The sequence below is a fragment of the Bombina bombina genome, chromosome 7 (genome assembly GCF_027579735.1).
Source record: "Bombina bombina isolate aBomBom1 chromosome 7, aBomBom1.pri, whole genome shotgun sequence".
Lineage (NCBI taxonomy): Eukaryota > Metazoa > Chordata > Amphibia > Anura > Bombinatoridae > Bombina > Bombina bombina.
Window position 1 is genome coordinate 559458805 of NC_069505.1, and position 21497 is coordinate 559480301.

At 40.0% G+C, this 21497-nt stretch overlaps 1 protein-coding gene across 1 annotated transcript in view; it reads left to right on the plus strand.

The window, feature by feature from the left end:
* The window catches only part of LOC128667045 (SLA class II histocompatibility antigen, DQ haplotype C beta chain), a 154678-nt gene extending 133399 nt beyond the window's left edge, over positions 1 to 21279 (plus strand). Inside the window, exons 3-6 of the mRNA XM_053721917.1 lie at positions 239 to 526; positions 14828 to 14941; positions 15050 to 15076; positions 16756 to 21279. Of these exons, the coding sequence (XP_053577892.1) occupies positions 239 to 526; positions 14828 to 14941; positions 15050 to 15076; positions 16756 to 16769 (443 nt within the window). The 3' untranslated portion in view covers positions 16770 to 21279. The remainder of the gene's footprint in view (positions 1 to 238; positions 527 to 14827; positions 14942 to 15049; positions 15077 to 16755) is intronic.
* Positions 21280 to 21497: the final 218 nt, after the last annotated feature.

Sequence of the window (21497 nt, forward strand, 5' to 3'; positions counted from 1 at the left end):
TTCAGTGACACCCCACTCCCGCCACTGATAACTGCTAAGTGCAATTTTTTTTTTTTTATTAAAAATGCTTTTTTCTGTTCTTTTTTTATTTTTTTTATTATTATTATAGAAGCTAACACTGTATTTTGGGGCAATTGGGGTTATCCCTTAATGGGTTATGGGGTTAATATTGTTATTATTATTATCAGACAGAAAATTATTTGTTCACTTCTTTTCTCTGTATTTAATTGTTTTCCAGTTACACCTAAAGTCTCTATATCGGTATTAAAACAAGCTGATGGTACGGATTCACGACTGCACACACTGTACTGTAATGTCTATGGGTTCTACCCATCGGAGATCGAGGTTAAGTGGTTTAGGAACAACGTGGAGGAGACGTCTAGCGTTGAATATTCTCACGTCTATCAAAACGCAGATTGGACCTACAAGTTTATAGTGATGTTGGAGACACGGTTACAAAGAGGAGATCTTTTCACCTGCGAAGTTCTGCACAAGAGTCTGGAAAACCCACTCAGAGTAGACTGGAGTAAGGTTTATTTTCGGTATATAAATCTCCACATTTAGCCATTTGTGACACAGGAGAGGATTGTTATCTAAATTTTTATAATTAACTTTTAATTAAAAAAAAAACATTACTTAAAAGAAGAATCCTACTGAGGCTAAGAGACTGCAGTGATTTGCATGTATTGATCAATTTATTGGTTGAAATATTACCTATAAAGTCCATCAATGTCCCATGTAGTTGTAAATATTACATATTTCTTTCATAAGGTGCTGAGAGTCCACAAGCCTTGATGTGTCAGATTGAATTATCACCACTAGGAGGAGGCAAAGATACCCCAAGCACTCAGAACTTTTGAACCCTACCACCTCCCTGCACATCCCAGTTTTATTATTTGCCTTCCAGGAGTAGGTGAAGACTTGACTTGAGGTGCTCCAGATGTTACATTGGAAGGGGTTCTCAGACCTATGTGAGACCCGTTACCCCTCTTTATTAATGAACCTTGGATACAGGAGTACTAGGTAGTGGCGCAATATTTCCCTATGTGATTTTAGCAACAAGTCTTCCACGGGTGTTGCAGGGACTTGTCCTTAGCCTCCTCCTGTTTGTGATATTCCTCTTCAAACTCCTCTGCTGTTACTTTCACAGCACTGGATGGTCTCTCTACTGGGATCAGCTTTTTTCAGCTGGTAAGTTTCAGTTAAGTGGGGGCCCTTCAGGTGAGTGTAAAGCACACAAAGCCCAGATACAGTTTATTGTATAGCATAGCCAGGGGACACATATGCTAAACACACAGTATTTACATATATTTAGGGGTCTCGGTTATTTTTTTTTCATTTAATAAAACACCTCTATGCAAGTTTTATTATGCACAGCAGGGGGCAGTGTAACTGTTTTAGTCACACATAGTGCTGCTCTTATTTAATTATTACTTTAGTGGAACTCAGTGTTTTTTTTGTTTTTTTCACTTGTTGATGTCAGAGTATTGTGAGTGTGCTCTTTCGGTCAGTTGCATATGCTCTGTTTCTGGAAAGTGCGCTCCTGGGGCGCGATTACATAAATTTCAGAACAACTGCTGAAACCCACGTCACCCATAAGTTCACTTCACACATCGGGTGAATCACATAAAACACAACGCCATATGATATACTGGCATAAGTAGGCCAAACTGGCGACTTGTAGAAATGTGCGAGAGAGAGAGAGAGGAGCAAACACCGGAGCTGTAGAGTGAGTTAGTATTGGATTGAGGAGTAATAGGACACTGAGACACAGTTTAACATATTGCACACATTGCATCCACACGTTTATTTTCATACACCGGACACATTTAATTTTTTTTTTATACAGTGTGATAGGCTGAGTGCTTGTTTGTGATTGGTTTGTACCTGTTTGACACACTTGCAGAGGGCGGATACTGGTTTGATTTATTAAGTGGCAAGGGCCCTGATCTCTTCATCTGCTCCTCTCAGAGTCTTTGGTGTCAGCGGCTTGTACAGTGCGCAGTGTCACTAAAGGGAAGCACACTCCTCAGTACGGTGGGAAGTGCTGTGGCAGCCCAGCCTTTATCCTATTTGGTTTCCCGCTCTTTTTTCCTGTTAGAAGCAGCCATCACTACAAGCTCTGTATACTGCTGTCGCCGCAGCACTACAGATTTTTGGTTGCGGAGTGGTGAGTACCCTAGACACCAAGAGCTCTTGGGGCTTCCAATTGAATTTTATTGTGATGTTGGAGGTTAATTTACTTCACTAGTTGAGAGACACCTTATATTTTATCTCTAGTTGTACTTCATTAAGACTATAATGCAGTTAACCATTACACCTTTATCATACCTCCCAATATTTCAAAATTCAAAAGAGCAGCAAAAATTTTAAATATGGTGGGCAGGAGCAGGGACGGGGCTTAAAAAAAATCATAAGACTAAAGTAATATAAATAAAATTCTAAATAAAGTCATATATTTTAATAAGCTTAGGCAGCAAATCAAACACAAGCTCAAACCACTGGTATAGCTATGTGAGCTATGTATTTAATTAGCCTTTGCAGAGACAGTGCTAAATATTTTTATCTTAATTGGACATTTAAAAATAGATTCTTTAAAACTGCTCTCTGTATTCCCCATTAATATTCTAGATTCTGGCCTTTAAAGTCAGCAAAAATGCACAGTAACACACTACATAGCATACACTTACACATGCAGATACAAACACACACACACACACTAAATAGCATACACTTACACATGCAGACACACTACATATCATACACTTATACAGGTAGATACACACACACTACATAGCATACACTTATACATGCAGATATACACACACACACACTCTACATAGTATACATTTACACATGCAGATACACACAACCATCCTGATTCATTTTAACAGCTCCACCAGCTATCTACGTTGTCGAGCTTCGCTGCCTGCTTTCTTCTCTCAAGTCCATGTCGGAGGCGATGCTACTATCTGTCACACTTGAAGGAAGGGCTGTGTTCCTGTTCCACGGCATAGATTTCGGGAAGAACGTTTCATTTTACTATTCCAATGTACTGTCATTGTGTTCCCGCTGGCGGGATTTATTTAAAAAAAAAAAAAGAATTAAAAGAGAAGACAGTAAGCGTTGAGGGTCTCTGTGAGGCACCTTTTGAGATCTTGGAATCGAAGGGTTAGTATCTCCTGAGGGGGGTTATTGAACAGGGGGGGTTTATAATCATGTGTTATGTGATTCAACCTGCATTATGTGTAGTGTGTTTTTGGCTCTTAGCGGTGGAACATAACTGGGTTTTTGATAATGGCGCAATCCTTTGGAGGGCGCGCTTTTTGGACTATATGGTTCACCTTGTGACCAGGCGTGGTTGCATTGTCTGCTCTCCATTTCCGCATTCCTGAGTGGCGACAGAGATATTCTGTTCTGCTGGTGTCTGGTGCATAGGAGGTGGTGAGCGCCCCAGCCAACGGGGGTGTCAGGTGTCGTTAGAATTTTCTCTTTGGTCCATTATTGTATCAATATCCTGGTTATGGAGGTATCTGATGTTATGGGGACAGATGTCTCTATTTTTGATTCTACTCTGTGCACAGAATGCATATTGCCCCAGATGATACTAGACTACCAGTTATGTTTCCGATTGCCGTATTAGAGTGCTCAATTCCTCGGGCTCAGGGAATTTATGGGCCGCTGAGCCATCTGCCTCTGGGGGTTCTATCCCTCGAGCGGCGAGTTCCCTTCCACCTTTTCTATCTATGCTTGCAGGTAACCCAGGTTTAGCTTATCCTTCTTCGGAGGGTAGCTCATTTCCCCCCGCGGCTCCGGCACGTTGTCGCATGGCCATACTTTTAGCGCTAGCGAATTTGCAGCTTCTGAAGGGTGGCTTAAGATGTTCTTCGTGCTCGATTTTTAGGGTTTTTTTCAGGCGTAGTGCCTGTTCAGCTGTTAGGGGGATCGTCTACCCCTAAAGGCTTCAGGGGGACAGCCTTCGGGACCGGAGTCATCCTTCGTTCCGGTGGGGGTTTGCTGTGCTTCTTGGTATAGACTGGCGCGTCTTTGTGTCCTTTTGAGGCACACTTTGGCGGTGGTGGATGATCCCGTCCTACATGGTTCTGGTTCTGCTCAGTCTTCTATAGTCTAATTGTTGAGTATCTTTACAATGGAGCTTGGTAGTCCCTGTTGGACTGGTATTTATTTTGGATGATAACCGATGGGTTCTTTTATCTGTCAAAACCATTGTTAGAGCTCTCGTTGATCGTTTTTGATACTCTCTAGTTACTTCTGTGGAAGTTAGTTACGGACATGTTAGTCCGCTGGTTGTCTTTCGTTCCTTTCCCTCGGGGGAGGTTTTCGGCAACTTGGCAATTAGGGCCTTAGCTGTAGCGGGTCCTAGTGGGATTCAGTTCCCCTGCCTTGTGGCTTCCTTAGTCACGTGGTGCCTTGGGGCGCAGTGTACTCGCATTATCATGCTGTGTTCTCTTGCTTCTGCAAGTTGGCACCTGGGAGGCAGGGAGGTTGTTTTTCTCTTGTTAAGTGTATCCAGTCCACGGATCATCCATTACTTGTGGGATATTCTCCTTCCCAACAGGAAGTTGCAAGAGGATCACCCACAGCAGAGCTGCTATATAGCTCCTCCCCTAACTGCCATATCCAGTCATTCTCTTGCAAGTCTCAACAAAGATGGACGTAGTAAGAGGAGAGTGGTGTATTATAGTTAGTTTCTTAACTTCAATCAAAAGTTTGTTATTTTTAAATGGTACCGGAGTGTACTGTTTTATCAAAGGCAGCATTAGAAGAAGAATCTACCTGTGATTTCTATGATCTTAGCAGAAGTAACTAAGATCCATTGCCGTTCTCACATATTCTGAGGAGTGAGGTAACTTCACAGAGGGAATGGCGTGCAGGTTTTCCTGCAATAAGGTATGTGCAGTAAACATATTTCTAGGGATGGAACTTGCTAGAAAAATGCTGCTGATACCGGATTAATGTAAGTTAAGCCTAAATGCAGTGATTTAATAGCGACTGGTATCAGGCTTATTAACAGAGATACATACTCTTATAAAAGTGTAATATAAAACGTTTGCTGGCATGTTTAATCGTTTTTATATATGCTTTGGTGATAAAACTTATTGGGGCCTAGTTTTTTCCACATGGCTGGCTTTATTTTTGCCTAGAAACAGAGGCTTTCCACTGTTATAGTATAAAAGTTACAGTTGGTGCACTTAAAATTACAAACTGTGACATTCAGCTTCCCTCAGCAGTCCCCTGCATGCTATAGGACATCTCTGAAGGGCTCAAAAGGCTTCAAAAGTAGGAGCTGTGGCAGTTGTTATGACTGTTTAAAAAACATATTTTTCATTTTGTTAATCTGTTTTTTGTATTAAGGGGTTAATCATCCATTTGCAAGTGGGTGCAATGCTCTGCTAACTTGTTACATACACTGTAAAAATTTTAGTTTAGTTAGTGTAACTGCCTTTTTTCACTGTTATTTCAAATTTTGCCAAAATTTGTTTCTCTTAAAGGCACAGTAACGTTTTTTATATTGCTTGTTAACTTTGTTTAAAGTGTTTTCCAAGCTTGCTAGTCTCATTGCTAGTCTGTACAAACATGTCTGACACAGAGGAAACTACTTGTTCATTATGTTTAAAAGCATTGTGGAGCCCCATAGGAGAATGTGTACTAAATGTATTGATTTCACCTTAAACAGTAAAAATCAATCTTTATCTATAAAAGAATTGTCACCAGAGGGGTCTGTCGAGGGGGAAGTTATGCCGACTAACTCTCCCCACGTGTCGGACCCTTCGCCTCCCGCTCGAGGGACGCACGCTAATATGGCGCCAAGTACATCAGGGATGCCCATAGCGATTACTTTGCAGGACATGGCTGCAATCATGAATAATACCCTGTCACAGTTATTAGCCAGATTGCCTGAATTGAGAGGCAAGTGCGATAGCTCTGGGGTTAGACGAGATACAGAGCGCGTAGATGCTGTAAGAGCCATGTCTGATACTGCGTCACAATATGCAGAACCTGAGGACGGAGAGCTTCAGTCTGTGGGTGACGTCTCTGAATCGGGGAGACCTGATTCAGAGATTTCTAATTTTAAATTTAAGCTTGAGAACCTCCGTGTGTTACTTGGGGAGGTATTAGCTGTTTTGAATGACTGTGACACAATTGCAGTGCCAGAGAAATTGTGTAGGCTGGATAAATACTATGCAGTGCCGGTGAGTACTGATGTTTTTCCAATACCTAAAAGGCTTACAGAAATTATTAGTAAGGAGTGGGATAGACCCGGTGTGCCCTTTTCCCCACCTCCTATATTTAGAAAAATGTTTCCAATAGATGCCACTACACAGGACTTATGGCAGACAGTCCCTAAGGTGGAGGGAGCAGTTTCTACTTTAGCAAAGCGTACCACTATCCCGGTTGAGGACAGTTGTGCTTTTTCAGATCCAATGGATAAAAAAATTAGAGGGTTACCTTAAGAAAATGTTTATTCAACAAGGTTTTTATTTTACAGCCCCTTGCATGCATTGCGCCTGTCACTGCTGCGGCGGCATTCTGGTTTGAGGCCCTGGAAGAGGCCATCCATACAGCTCCATTGACTGAAATTATTGACAAGCTTAGAACACTTAAGCTAGCTAACTCATTTGTTTCTGATGCCATTGTTCATTTGACTAAACTAACGGCTAAGAATTCCGGATTCGCCATCCAGGCGCGTAGGGCGCTATGGCTTAATTCCTGGTCAGCTGATGTGACTTCAAAGTCTAAATTACTTAACATTCCTTTCAAGGGGCAGACCTTATTCGGGCCTGGTTTGAAAGAAATTATTGCTGACATTACTGGAGGTAAGGGTCATACCCTTCCTCAGGACAGGGCCAAATCAAGGGCCAAACAGTCTAATTTTCGTGCCTTTCGAAATTTCAAGGCAGGTGCAGGATCAGCTCCCTCTACTTCAAAACAAGAGGGAACTTTTCCTCAATCTAAGCAGGCCTGGAAACCTACCCAGTCCTGGAACAAGGGCAAGCAGGCCGAAAGCCTGCTGCTGCCTCCAAGACAGCATGAAGGAGCGGCCCCCTATCCAACAACGGATCTAGTAGGGGGCAGACTCTCTCTCTTCGCCCAGGCGTGGGCAAGAGATGTTCAGGATCCCTGGGCGTTGGAGATCATATCTCAGGGATATCTTCTGGACTTCAAAGCTTCTCCCCCACAAGGGAGATTTCACCTTTCAAGATTATCTGCAAACCAGATAAAGAAAGAGGCATTCCTAAGCTGCGTGCAAGACCTCCTTGTAATGGGAGTGATCCATCCAGTTCTGCGGACGGAACAAGGACAGGGGTTTTATTCAAATCTGTTTGTGGTTCCCAAAAAAGAGGGAACCTTCAGACCAATTTTGGATCTAAAGATCCTAAACAAATTCCTCAGACTTCCATCATTCAAGATGGAAACTATTCAAACCATTTTACCCATGATCCAAGAGGGTCAGTACATGACCACAGTGGACTTAAAGGATGCCTACCTTCACATTCCGATCCACAAGAATCATCATCGGTTCCTGAGGTTTGCCTTTCTAGACAGGCATTACCAATTTGTAGCTCTTCCCTTCGGGTTGGCTACAGCCCCAAGAATTTTTACAAAGGTTCTGGTCTCTCTTCTGGCGGTTCTAAGATAGGATATTTTTTTCCAGCCTCTAGGTGCCTTTTTTCGGTGCTCTGGGTCTGTCATTCTCCTTGCTCTCGATTCTCTCGGGATCTGGAGTTTTTCTTCCTCTCGTTGGAGGATTGAGGCCTATGCCTTCTTTCTGTCGGTTTGGGCAGTCTTGGCCGTTGAGGCTATGGACATAGTTTTGTCCTTTAGACTTGTTCCTTCTGGGGTTCCTTTTCTTGAGACCTCTTGAACTTGTCTGTTCTCCATGTGGGTCGGGTCTCCTTATGGGGGACTGGTTTTCCTTTAGAAGAGGGTTGTTCCTTTCGGGCCTGGTAGCATTAGGGATTTTTCCCTGGAGCTGACGGAGGCTCCGTGTCTTCTCCCTGTGGTCCTCCAATTGTTTGAAGGTACTGGGGAGATTTGCTTGCTTGAGTGCCTTGTCCTCGAGGTTCCCTTTGCTGGCTCTGGTACCATTGTAGGACTTGATGTTTGAGCTCCTTTGGAGCGTTTCGTCTCTGGCAGCCCTGCTGGATATTACTTGCGTTTCCCCTGTGAGTCTGGTTTAATCGGACGGGTGGTTCCCTTCTGAATACTTGGAGCTCGGACCTCTCAGTTCTGGTTCTGCTGGTGGCTGCGGCTTTTAGCCTTTCCTTGTGGATCCCGGGGTGGGGTTTTCCTACCTTTCAGATCTAGGGCTGGTTGGATTTTCCAGTTCCAGAAACCTTGGGCTGTGACCGTGGGTCTGGCTAAATTTAGACTTCCCTTGTGGATCCCGGGGCTTTTTTCCCTGTCTTTTGGTTTCAGGGCTGGTTCAGATTTTCCAGTTCCCGAACATTTAGCTGTGACCCTGGGTCTGACTAATTGTCCAGTTTTTGGTCCCGTTTCTCTATGGTCGGATGCCTTTTGACCTTGCTTCACCACGGTCCAGTTTCCCCTGGTCTGCTTGTTGATTCTCCCTGTTGGCTCGCTCTAGTAATGGGGTCATGGTGTATCGGTTAAGGCTCTGTCGCTTTATTCTCGTGCTAGCAGGCTACTTGTTTCAGGAGTTTCCTCGAGGTTCTTCTGTGTTGCAGGTTGAATCCTGGTTGGCCTGTGGGTCATACCTTCGGGGCTGGGATTCCCACTTTTAGTGGGAGGATTGTCTCCTTCATGCAGGATTTTGTTCTTTTTGTTAGGACTTTTCCTGTCTTAGGGGGTTAGGATGAAGGCTTGACCCTTTTGAGAGATATACGCTCTATGGGTTGTTCTGTCAGTTGAGGATCATTTGCTGAGCATTGGATGACATAGGGCCACCGCTAGTTCTCTGAACATTGGCCTTGTCGACTGTCTCCAGGCTATGTTCGGATTGGTGTCCGAGTGCGGTTGTGCTGGACGAAAGTTCTACTGTTCCCTTGGTCTTGGCCTGTCGCTGGTTAGCTTGGCTCGGTTAGGAGTAGGGCCTGTGCTCTGTTACCAAGCCCTGGGGGCGCTGTGGGCCTTGTTGAGGTTCTGGTTTCCCCTTTTTCCTTTCCTTCCTTCTTTGAGTCCCTTGTGTGACTTGGCGGACGAGGCTGCCTGGAGCATCCCCTTTTCAGGGGAGTTCTGGCATCGAGGTTTTGGGAACGCTTCTTGCTCCTGCAAGCCTTTCCTCTGTGTCATCTTGAGGATGGCCATGTGTTGACTTAAGGGTTACCTTGGTCTGGTTTGGCCTTGTTATAGGCCTGCTTCCTCAGTATCTAAAGTCGAAGGTTTTCTGATCTCCGTTTCCGCTGGGGCGGGAGTTTAGTTCTTGCTCTCTGGCAAGTGTAGGGTTGCTCCGTGCCTCCGGCTGCAGCGGCTTGAGTCTTGATGGGGTGTGGATTCTCCGGAAATTCACAGAGGTGGTGAGAAATGTTTTCTCTGCTCTGCTTCCTATCTGGGAGTGGCCTTCCTGTTGTCAGGACCTATTGATTTTTGAGCGTTTGGCTTGGGTGCTCTGACTTTGTTTGCTTAAGAGCATGTCTTAGTCCTGGTCAGCTCAGGTGTGTTTTCTGTTCCGGGGATATACATTTTATGGTTTCTCCTTCGGGACTTGTGGTAACCTTTTTGGGTTGCCCTGTGGTCCTTCCTTGCTTTCTCCCTTGGGAGCTATTGGCTGGGTTCCCTTCGTTAGAAGGGGTGTGTGGTTGGGGACTGTCCGTGACGACGGTGTGTCCTGGGGGACTGCTGGCTCAGTGAGTCTGTTTGCGGTCTCTAAGCATGGCTCTGAGTTGTCTGTTGGTTAGTGTCCTGGGGCCTTTGCATTTGTTTTCTCTCAGCTTCGGACGAAGCGGGGGTCTGTTGTGGGTAGTGGTTTCAGGCTGGGTGCCCTCAGAATGGGCCACCTATTGTACCCTCCCTTTTTGGCATTCAGTGTCCTTTTTAGCTTGGGTATTGTTTTCCCAAAAGTAATGAATGCAGCTGTGGACTCTTTCCAATTAGGAAGAAAAACATAAATTATGCTTACCTGATCATTTCCTTTTCTTCTGTTGGAAAGAGTCCACAGCTCCCCACCCGTTTTTGTGGGGCGTTGTAGTTTCATTCTTCTGGCACCTTTTCACCCTGATATTTCTTCTACTGTTCTTTGTTCCTCTGCAGAATGACTGGGGGATGAGGGAAGTGGGAGTAGTATTTAAGCCTTTGGCTGGGTGTCTATGCCTCTTCCTGGTGGCCAGGTTCTTATTTCCCAAAAGTAATGAATGCAGCTGTGGACTCTTTCCAACGGAAGAAAAGTTAAGGTAAGCATAATTTATGTTATGGCAGTTGCTCAGGCTCCTAAGGAAATGCCAACTGTTTTGTAGGAGTCATCCTCGGAAGATTCATACAGTACTTTAGAGGGTGAGATATCCTCAGACGATTCAGAATGTTTTTTTGATTCAGATGTGGACAATTCTTTTATGCCTAAGGTGGACCATGTATGTTTGTTTCTATGTGTGGTTCTTCAAACTTTGGGTTTTTCAGATCAAAAAAGCTGCAGCTAATCAGCTTGACTTGTTTTTAAACCTTGAAAATCTCCTGAGGTTTTTCCATTTCTGGAGTTAGTTTCTGAAATTATTTCCAGGTAATGGCATAATCCTGATATCCCTTTGCTCCATCCTTGAAGTTTAGAAAGATGTATCTGTTATCTGCAAAGAATATGGAACTTTGGGAGTCTATTCCTAATATTGATGGTGCAATCTCTACGCTTGCTAAGAATACTACCATTCCGTTCCCACTCAATGGCTTCTGTCATTTCTATGCAGTCATGGTTGACAGATAAATGTACCAAGACGGGAGGAACTAGAGACCTGATGGCTTCACATCTAAATTTTAAACTTCCCTGATACTGTGCCAGATCCAGGGATACAAGAGCAGATCTGATAGATGATCTGTTGAGTCCGTGATCATTTTATCTAGCCTTTATATTCCCTCCTTTTGTTCTTCTACCCTGAATTGTAGCTTGGATCAAGCAAGAGAATGCCTCAGTCATTCTAATTGCTCCATCCAGCAGATGTGATTCAAATGTACAGCTCTCCTCCTTGCCTTCTTCCACAGCACAAGGACCTATTGTCTCAATATCCTCTATTTTACCAAGATCTACAATCTCTAAATTTTGAAGCAAATGTTTTTTTTTTTAGATGCCTTAGTTGATATTCTTCTGCAGGCTTGGAAACCTGTGATTACAAAAATGTATCACAAAATCTGAAAAATGTATTTTTCTTGGTGCAAGAATCCCGGTTTTCGTTGCAACCCTTTAGAATCCCCAGAATCATTCAGTTTCTTCAAGTTGGATTGGATAAGGGTTTGTCAGCAAGCTCCTTAAAAGGTCAGATTTCCGTTCTTTCTGTTTTGTTTCACAGCAAGATAGTCAGGTGACCTGGTGTTAAAGCCTTTGTACAGGCATTAGTCGGGCATTAGTCAGGATTAGACCTGTTGTAAAACCCATTTCTCCACCATTGAATTTGAATTTGGTCCTTTCTGTTTTGCAGGTTCCTCCCTTTGAGCCCATGCATGCTATTGAAATTCAACTTTATCTTGGTAAGTTTTATTTCCCTTAGCTATTTCCTCAGAGAGGAGAGAGTCAGAGTTGTCTGCTCTATCTTGTGAGTCGCCTTTCATAATTTTCCATAAAGACAAAGCGGTTTAACAAACACAATATGGGCTAGAATTCGAGTGGCGTGCTAACAGTTGCGTGCGAGTGAAAAATGATTTATTGTGGCTCTGCGCAGTATTACAAGTTGAAAGTAAACGAGTTTGCATGAGCGCAATTGAATTTAACGTGTGACGGGATAGTGCAACCTCAAAGCTCTGGTTAACTGTTACGCTTGACTAAAATGTTGCGCAAATAACATCAAAATTACATTTAAAAGTACAGTTACACTCATAGTAATACTAAAGATCCCAAAGATATCCTAATAAGACCTAAGTAAACTATAATAAGTAACTGGGACTATATTTAATTTATTTATACAAAATAGAATGTAATAAAATGCATCACAAGGACCTTTATCTTGATAAAGGCCCCTATGAGGGCTGAAACTCATTGACGCATCTGGTAAGCCTTTATAATACTGGGGGGGGGGGTTTATTCTTTCACGTTTATTTTTCTCTGCCTGATTTATTTTAGGATCTCCCAGTTTCTTATAATACTCATAAGAACATTGTCTGCTAAAAAAATATTTTTAAAAATGTGTGTATATATATATATATATATATATATATATATATATATATATATATATATATATATATATATATATATATAAAATGTGATTGGGTTTGCATGTTAGTAGTTTATTTTTTTTTTCACTTTTCACACTTCATTGAAGTCTATGGGGTAATATATAAAAAAGTTGCGCTGTTCGAAGTACGGCTTTTTGCGCACATCGGGTAAGCGCACAAGCTTTTTACTTTCAACTTGTAATATGCGTGCAACCTGATGCAAAAAGCCGAAGTCAAGCGGGGTTAAAGAACGAGCTGGAGCTCAAACTACCGCTCCACTCGTAATCTAACCCTATGAGTTTATACAGAAGTTTGTTTCCTATGACAACATAACATACTGTAAATCAGGAAATTGTAGTTCCTCCTTTGTGTCCTAACCCTTCAAATTCTAAGGATAGACTCCTTCAGAACCTAGATGTGCTTAGGGCCCTAAAATATTATTTACAGGCAACTAAGGATTTCAGACCGAGCTTGTTTATCCATTTTTCTTGTCCTTGTAGAAGACAAAAGGTTAATGCTGTTACCCTAGCTTCTTGGTTAAAGCAGGTGATTCACAAAGCTTACTAGGTGGCAGGGGCTTTGCCCTCTAAATGTATTACATCCCATTCCACTAGATCGGTCTCTACTTCTTGGGCCTTTAACAATAAGGCTTCTGTGGAACAGATTTGCAAAGCTGCAACTTGGTCTTCATTGCATACATTTGGTACATTTTATCATTTTGATGCTTTTCCCTCCTCTGAGACCGCTTTTGGAAGAAAAGTTCTTCAGGCCGCAGTTTCTGGCAAATAGAACTGCCTTTATTCTTTGTCTCGCTCATTTTCTCATGGACTCCACAGCTTGGGTATTAGATCTCACACGTCAAGGCATGTGGACTCTCACCGCCATATGAAAGAAAACCTAATTGACGCTTACCTGATAAATTCCTTTCTTTCATAGTGGTGAGAGTCCACAAGACCCCACCCAATTCAATTTTTATTGTTTCCTAACTTTCTGTGTATATTTTTCCTTCTGCTCGGCTATACGGTAAACTGAGTTATGCAGGGATATTGGAGGGTTCAAAAGCTCTTAGTATTTTGCCTCCTCCTAATGGCATGAATTCAATCCCACACATCAAGGCTCGTGAAGATCACCATGAAAGAAAGGAATTTATCAGGTAAGCATAAATTATGTTATTTATTTGCAGTCATCCATTATAAATATGGATGGTTCATATAGAAATAGGATCATTTGGAAGGACCAGTGCACGGGATACAGTGTGCGGTACTACCGATTACCATCTTATACAAGGAATAACCACAGTGAACAATATTAACAGGGCATCATACTTTTTAAAATAATCGTAGTACCATCCATCTGTAGTTCTTTGAACACTTCAACAATCCGGAACGTATGAATATTCTTGCTTGAGCATAGTCAAGTCAATCAAACTGATTGGTGCGCTAGTCTATATTTAATACGATCTGTGCAGTCTGCTATCTTACAGAAGTTATCACCATGAAACACAGTTGGAAAATGGGGCTGACCCTCAAGTTACCTGTGGGCTGCTTCTCATAGAAAGTTATTTGGCACCATGCAAAACATATTAAATTATATAAACATAGACAATTTGTTTTTTATTTTGTGGCAAATTCACAAACATAACATTTACAAGACCTGCAGATGCAAATTACTTTTTTTCCATCTTACAGTGAGCTGCAGAAACACGTAACCCCTAAGGAACACGTTGTACAACTCCCTGTGCAACACAATGAGACACATTTTTATATAACATACAAACGGAAATCCCAATGTAATTTGTATGCACTGCTATACACAAAAATCTGAAGCTTACTGGGAAGTACACATATTTCATTGTATTCTACATTGTATATCATTTGACTCACCTTCCAAACAGAGATATATTATTATTATTCTCTTGTTTTTGTATAGCGCTTCAAAACTCTGTAGTTCTGGAAATGGAGAGAAAGTTCCAATCTAGCTACATATCTTTTTGTTGTGAACTATCCCTTTTTTAATTCCCAAGGGTCTTTGCAGAACCAGCAGTAACAAGTTAAGTTGTAGGGCCAGAGAGTGTTGTTACATCTAGGCTACTATTTAGTATAAGCTGATAGATCCTTACATTGTGATCTTGTTGTTTGTCCTAAGAAGTAACATTGCATTAGACAATACAAGGTGCATAACAGTATTACAGTAAATAGTGTGTAGAATGTTTGTTTTACTTTAGGTTATATCATGGTAGCAAGGAAATCTTCTGCTGCTCCCCTCATCTATTTAATTTCATCTTTATTTTTCAAATAACTAAAGTCAATGTATCATAGGATCCATGAGAATTTTGTGTGGTTTCTTTGAATAGAAAAAGTAGGTTTAATAAGGAAGGCTGTTATGCTAATGTCACTATCAGCCAAAATTGGGAAGAACTTCAGAAAGTGTTGAAAAAATATTCTAGCTTCTGTTGCTATACTTAGTTTTTCTTTCTTTTTTTTATCTTAAGAACCGGAAGCATCGGAGTCAGCCCACAACAAGAAAGTGACTGGAATTGTGGGATTTGTGCTGGGAGGCGTCTTTCTCGTTGCAGGCCTCATTATCTATGTGAAAAGCAAAAAAGGTAATGGGAAATTACCGAAAGTCCAAAATAGCTAGATGTTTGGGGATGAATTTAGTAATAACCTATTTTTATTGGTGTTAATAATTCCATGTATTTTTTTTTTTACAGCACAATTTGTTGGAATTCCGAGTGAAAGTAAGTTTGTTATTTCAATGATCTTTTAAAGAGATTATAACATTGAATAGTCATGTGAGTGCTAGATGAATTCTTATCTGAGAGTAGGGTTTGTAGCTGTATTTCCCAAAAATAGTGAACAATCTGTTGGTGACTGGTCATAATAGTAGGTGGGGGTCACACAATGCCTCTGTCCACACTCTTAATATTACCATGCATATTTTTCACAACTGAACAGTCACTGTACCCCTTGGCCGCCAGTAACACTGAAATAATTTTATCTATTTGATTGCTATTAATACATGTAAGCAGAAGTGATCTGATCGCCTTGACTGACCCTCACTTTTATCTGCTCCATATCTGTAAATTGTTGAGACAAAAGAGACCCTTTACATTTAGCTAATAATCGTGGACTTTAAAAAAACTGTCCAATATTTTTGTTAAGATTTTACTGGACAGCCTACTAAAATACTGGACTGTCTGCTTAAATATGGGACACCTGGCAACCCTATCTGAGAAATTATTAGTAGACAGCTGCAAAACTCCAGCAACATAATGACTCAAGATTCCTTCACTAATTTATTTACTGTTGAAAATAACTTACTTTTTCTGTATTTATAAAACCAGAGCAATTATAGAGTCATAAGTTTCCTCTAAATTTATTTTAATATAGAAGACTAGTTAATTTTACTCTTAGCAGCATTTAATCTCAAGTAAGTACCAGTATTTTAACTATGTAATTGATACACGTGCAGAATTCCAATAGTGTATTAATTATTATTAGGAAAAAGAAACATCACTTTGTGAGACTTGTACCCTTACTGTAGTCATTCCAATAACCATTATCATTCCTGTGATCACCTGCCTGCATTTGTGCCCACCTCAAGGATTTGCTACCATTACCGCAGTTGTCATCAACTGCAAGCATACTGCCACCTCATTGTGTCAATCACCAATGCATATCTGGTTGTTTGCAAGGAAAGCCTCACCTTACATGAGTCAAGCCAAAATGAGCCTCCAATTCATCCTCTTTCTTGACTCATCTCCTTTCCACCCATCCAAATTAGCTCACATGTACCCACCTTATCAGCCTCTTCTCCATCTGTCCCAGACATAGGGGTTTCCCTTTTTGTTATATGGGATTAATTTTACTCTGGTAAATTGACCTCTACAACAAAGACCAGATATACATTAGAAAACAGTTCTTCTTTGGCTTTTCGCTATTATGTCACTTTTTAAGAATAAATGCTCTTTCAACAGCCTAATAAATTTCATTTTTCATGCTTTGATCATTTTTAGTTATGTTTAAGCATCTTTATTAAAGTTTGGGATAAAGCATTGTCGTATTAAACTCAATCCTTCCATAGACTTTCTATCAGAAGTATCCTAAAGTAGTGGTCAGCTTCTCTACAGGACTGCCTAGGTGCTGATGTAGCCTTATCTAGTAGTCAAGGGGTTAAAATTACATTAATTAGCAACATTATATCTGCTACTGAAATACTGTTAATGCTTTTCTATCATGATCAGAACACTAAACCATTTTCAAATGCATTATTCTTTGGTAAGCTTTTTAAGACCCTAGGCAAGGTCTCATTACATGTTAGACTCTGACAGTATTGCTAGAAGTTTAAATTCTCATTATTCTATTTGTTTTTTGTTTTTATCATATTTAATTTTTTTTGTTATTCTTTCCTCTTCAGGTTTCCTTCATTAATGCGTACCCAAAACCTACTATACCCTGATGCTTAGAATTGTATCTTGCTTCATATAGAGGCACTGCTGAGATGTGATTTAAGAAGAAAAGAAAAAGAATAAAGCTGTACTATATTATATAGATGTTAAAGACTATGGTCTAGATTATGAGTGGCGCGCTATTTTGCGCTCATGCGTAACTTCACTAAGCAAAGTTTTTGCACGTGCCAGGTTGTGATCGTATTACAAGTTGAAAGTAAAAAGTTTGCACGAGCGAAAACCCGATGTGCGCAAAGAATTGAACTATGAATATCGCGATTGTGTTACTTATTCTCACATAGATTTCAGTGGAGCACCTAACACCTATACTTGCGCGCTAAGAGCATATTATCTTATGTGAAGAACATTAGAATGTAAAATATTTACAGTTACACAGTTAAGCATTTTGTTAAATATGAATATTGCATAAATAGGGTTTTTCATGTTTTCAGATATTTGACTGCAAAGTGCTCCAATGCACATACATATACATATTTAGACGTGTATTTATCTCTGTTAAAGCCCTGACAAGCATAAATCCTGATTGTGCTCACGCATTTGCTTTTACTTTCAACTTGTAATCGTGCCAAAAATATTCAATATTGCTTGTGCGCAATAGTGAGCATGTCACTTGTAATTTAGCGCTATATAAGGAAAATTACACTGATCTAAAAATGCTTGCTTTACAAACAGACCTTATGAGTAGTGTGTGATGTGTGCAGTGAAAATGACTATATACATAGCTAACAAATTCTACACTTATTTATTGTTTGCATACTATCAGATATGTTAATCTAATTCATAATTCATTTATTATGATATGAAACAACAAACCACAGGAAGTTATACACCTCCTCTAAAAATTATAAGTGTCTGCTAAATAAAAACTCAAAAATATTCAGCAAAAAAGCAGCTGTGCGCATACAATAAAACCTGCATGTGCTTGTATATTATACATACATCAGTATAGACGTCACATCAGTGCTTCTTCCTTTTGGATACAGCCATAAAAATGACAATGTATAAAAGTACAGATGCTGTTTAATTAAATACATCAGGAAGAATATTTTGGATTATGAGCAATAACTAACAAAAACAATTTAAAGCCATTGTTTTAGAAATCTACGTTTTGACAGCATAGCAGACCTAAACACAAACAGAAAGAGAAGCAATCTGCCAGGAACAAACAGCTCAGTAGCTTGTTCTATGGCCGAGTTAACACCTGGGAGTGGCTTCTTTTTGCCCAATTGTGCTTTTCACAGGGGAGAACTTTTCTGAAGTATATCATTCCGATCCCGTCCAACAAGGTCATTCCAGCCCCGAAATGCCAAGCAATTCTCCGCTGAACAAGAGAAATGACAACACCAGAAGATTGTTTTAGCCTCCTATGGGGCTCATCAGTGAGGTGCAGCCATATCCATCTAAGCAAATTGGGCAAGGTGTCCACATCTGGTTTAACCCATCACTCTTAGGGAGACTTTCCCCAGGGTCATGTTACAAATACAAACAGAAAGAGAAGCAATCTGCCAGGAATGAACAATAGCTTTGTATCATTTGTAAGCATATCAGACTCAAAAGGCCAATCGAGTCTGTTCTTATTTCCTGTAGAAGGTTAAGCTTAATTAAATAAGAAGACAGTACACATTAAAACAAACTGATATAATATTAATATAGTGTGCCTCACAGATAGCCTTTAGCTATAAAGCACATTTGTAGCTGCGACGGCTAAGGAATATTTTACCTATAAAACCTGCTCTGCTAAGGTTCTTCAGGCCGATGCCAAGTTGGCACAGAGTAGGGTACAGTCAATTGGCAGTTTACCGGTTGGTCTATTACCTTTCTATGGTGCATGTTCCTTTCTGCTTGTCTGTATGGCTTTTTGAATGAGGAGGTAGGCTGCCTGTCTGCCTTAGTAAGCTGGGAAGACATGCAGAATCAGGAATGAACATAGTGGGAAGCGATTAGGGTGGGCAGCAGCCTTCTCATTAGCCCACTGCTGAATATTGACAAAAAGTGCAGGCTTAGGGGGCAATACATGTGCTTTATTTAGCTCAATACAATCTGTATTGCACACAGTATTAAAGGGACAGTGAAGTAAAAATTTTACTTAAATTGTTTGGATAGAGCAATTTACTACTATTATCAATTTTGCTTAGTTATCTTGGTATTTTGTTGTTAAAGAGTAAATCCTAGGTGAGCTCAGGAGCGTCCATGTGTCTTTATCCATCCGGCAGCAGTGTTTGAGACATTGTTTTTAGCTATGTTATACATAGTTACAAACGCTGCTGCCATAGACTGCTATAGACAAGTGCACACTCCTAAGCTCCTATCAGTCTACCTAGGTTTATTCTTCAACAAAGGATAATAAGAGAACAAAGCAAATTTGATAATAGAAGTAAATTGGAAAGTTGTTTAAAATTGTATGTTCTATCGGAATCTGGGAAGTTCAATTTTGACTTTACTGATCCTTTAAATATAGCCATTTTAACCTTTACTGACACGTAAATTCTTAAGATAGACATCCATATCCCAGGAATTCTTGTATCTATGAATACGGCCTCTGTAGCCGAAACACGTTAGATCGCTTTTTAACCTGACCCTCCAGCTATTACATGGCCTTTAACCTTATATGTAATAAGGATCGTTATTTCTTTTTTCTATATTCTTGTTTTCCCTTACAGTATTTGTCATTTTGTGAAAAATATCCTCAACCTAATTAAATCCCTTAATATATTTGAAGGTTTCTCTCTGATATGTTTAGGATAGGCCACCATGAACTGTTAAAAAATACCTTTTGGATAATTTACAGAGTTATTCACCAAGGACCTAATTCAAATACAAAATTTGGCCCAAATAATTCGGTCAACATTTCGGCTCAATTCTAGTGCGATTCGGCTGTCAGATTCATATGCTTATGGGGTAGACTTATGTAGGGTCGAGCGGACATGATTCGCTGTAACATTGCACAAGCATTTCTAGTGAAATGCTTGCGCGATGCCGCCCCTTGCACACTGCCGAGCAATCGGCCGCTAGCAGGGAGTGTCTATCATCTCGATCGGATCGGGATGATTTCAGTCCGCCACCTAAAAGGAGCAGCGGTCTTATGACTTGAAACAATCGGGGTCAGAAGCAGCATCCGCTGCATTTTTAAATCGACCGCAATGACTCTTCATTAAAGAGTGAATAGCAGCTGAATCACCTGAGAATCAAAGCCGAATTATACTATAATAGTTAGGAAACTCATTATTAAATCACCAAGAAGCTCAGCACATATATAATGGAGAATATCTTTATTTCATGTTCAAATCACTGTTTTATTGAATTATGGTTTATAGGTTGTATTAAGTTACCTCTGCACATAAGGTTATTGGCCTTTCTATAGGGGTTCATTAATCAAACAGTGATTTGGATAATTAAATGGAGAAATTCTCAATGTAGGCTACTTTGGACTAGTTTTTGTCATTTCTGTCAATTTATTTCAATTAACTTTAAATTAATTTTTATTGATATATTAACCCCATATGATGTCAAGAGGTCAAGATATGTCCAATTCATTACCTCTGGAGGTAGTGATTTTTTGGGGAGAATTATTAATTAATTAATTAATTCGGAAAATCGGCTGTAATTCGGCTACCATTCTTTTGTCTGTGAATTTATGAATTTCGGGAGAATTATAGCTTCAATTCTGTTGAACCAAATTGCAGTCAAATTGAACTAAATGGTAGCCAAATTATTTATTTAATTTGACGGAAATAGACTAAATTACCGTTTTTTGAATAGACGAATTAGAAAAATTAATGTTTTAATTTATCTATTATCAAGTCGGCTGTAATTTGGCTGCATAATTTGGCCATTAGTGAGTAACCCCTTTAGGTTCACTTCTAGCTACAAACTGTTTCAATGCTTTTTTTAATTTTAAAACTTTCAGTGAACACTGCTGAGATTAATTTTTAAAAAAATTGCATATCTGTGAGCTTAGTGAATTCGGCAAGACATGACTGAAGCTACAGTTAAAGATTTAATGAGACCATGTTGAGAAGGGTAAGCACTAAATGAAATATCCTTTACTCAAAATTTGTTGACTTACCAAGTTTTAGTAAATCTCTTTCGCTGGCATAAATGACATGAGAATTCACATTTTATTTTTTAAACAGAAATCATTTGCTAAGATGGATGTAATACAATAAATACACCGGCAACGAGCATTATTTTCTGCTAGGTGATGTATCCGCTTTACTAATTAACATGAAAGAAGTGTGTTGATTTCTACATATGTTTGTATATAAATACATTTTACATTTATTATTGTTTCATATGTTTGTCCTGTATATAGATGACAATGGCCTTAAGTTCCAATTAAAACAAATATGGAACATATTTGGTACTGTATAAATGATTAGATACAGCTTTACTGTTAGCCAGTGATTATTGATTGATATGTTAATATATTTCTATCACTGTCTCTTTTTATAAATAAAACTGTGCTCACACAATATGTATTGTAGCCTGCTTTCTGTGTGATGGTTTTCTTTTCTTTGATACACTATTAATAGTATGGAAGCATCAGTATACACTTCACATGAGATGACGGACCCATGGTGTCTATTTTTACTGTAACAATAATGCCCTAAGTGACAGTATATTTATTTCATAAGATGGTGAGAGTCCATGATCCATCACATATGGCATTAAAGTCCAATCCTACAGAAGG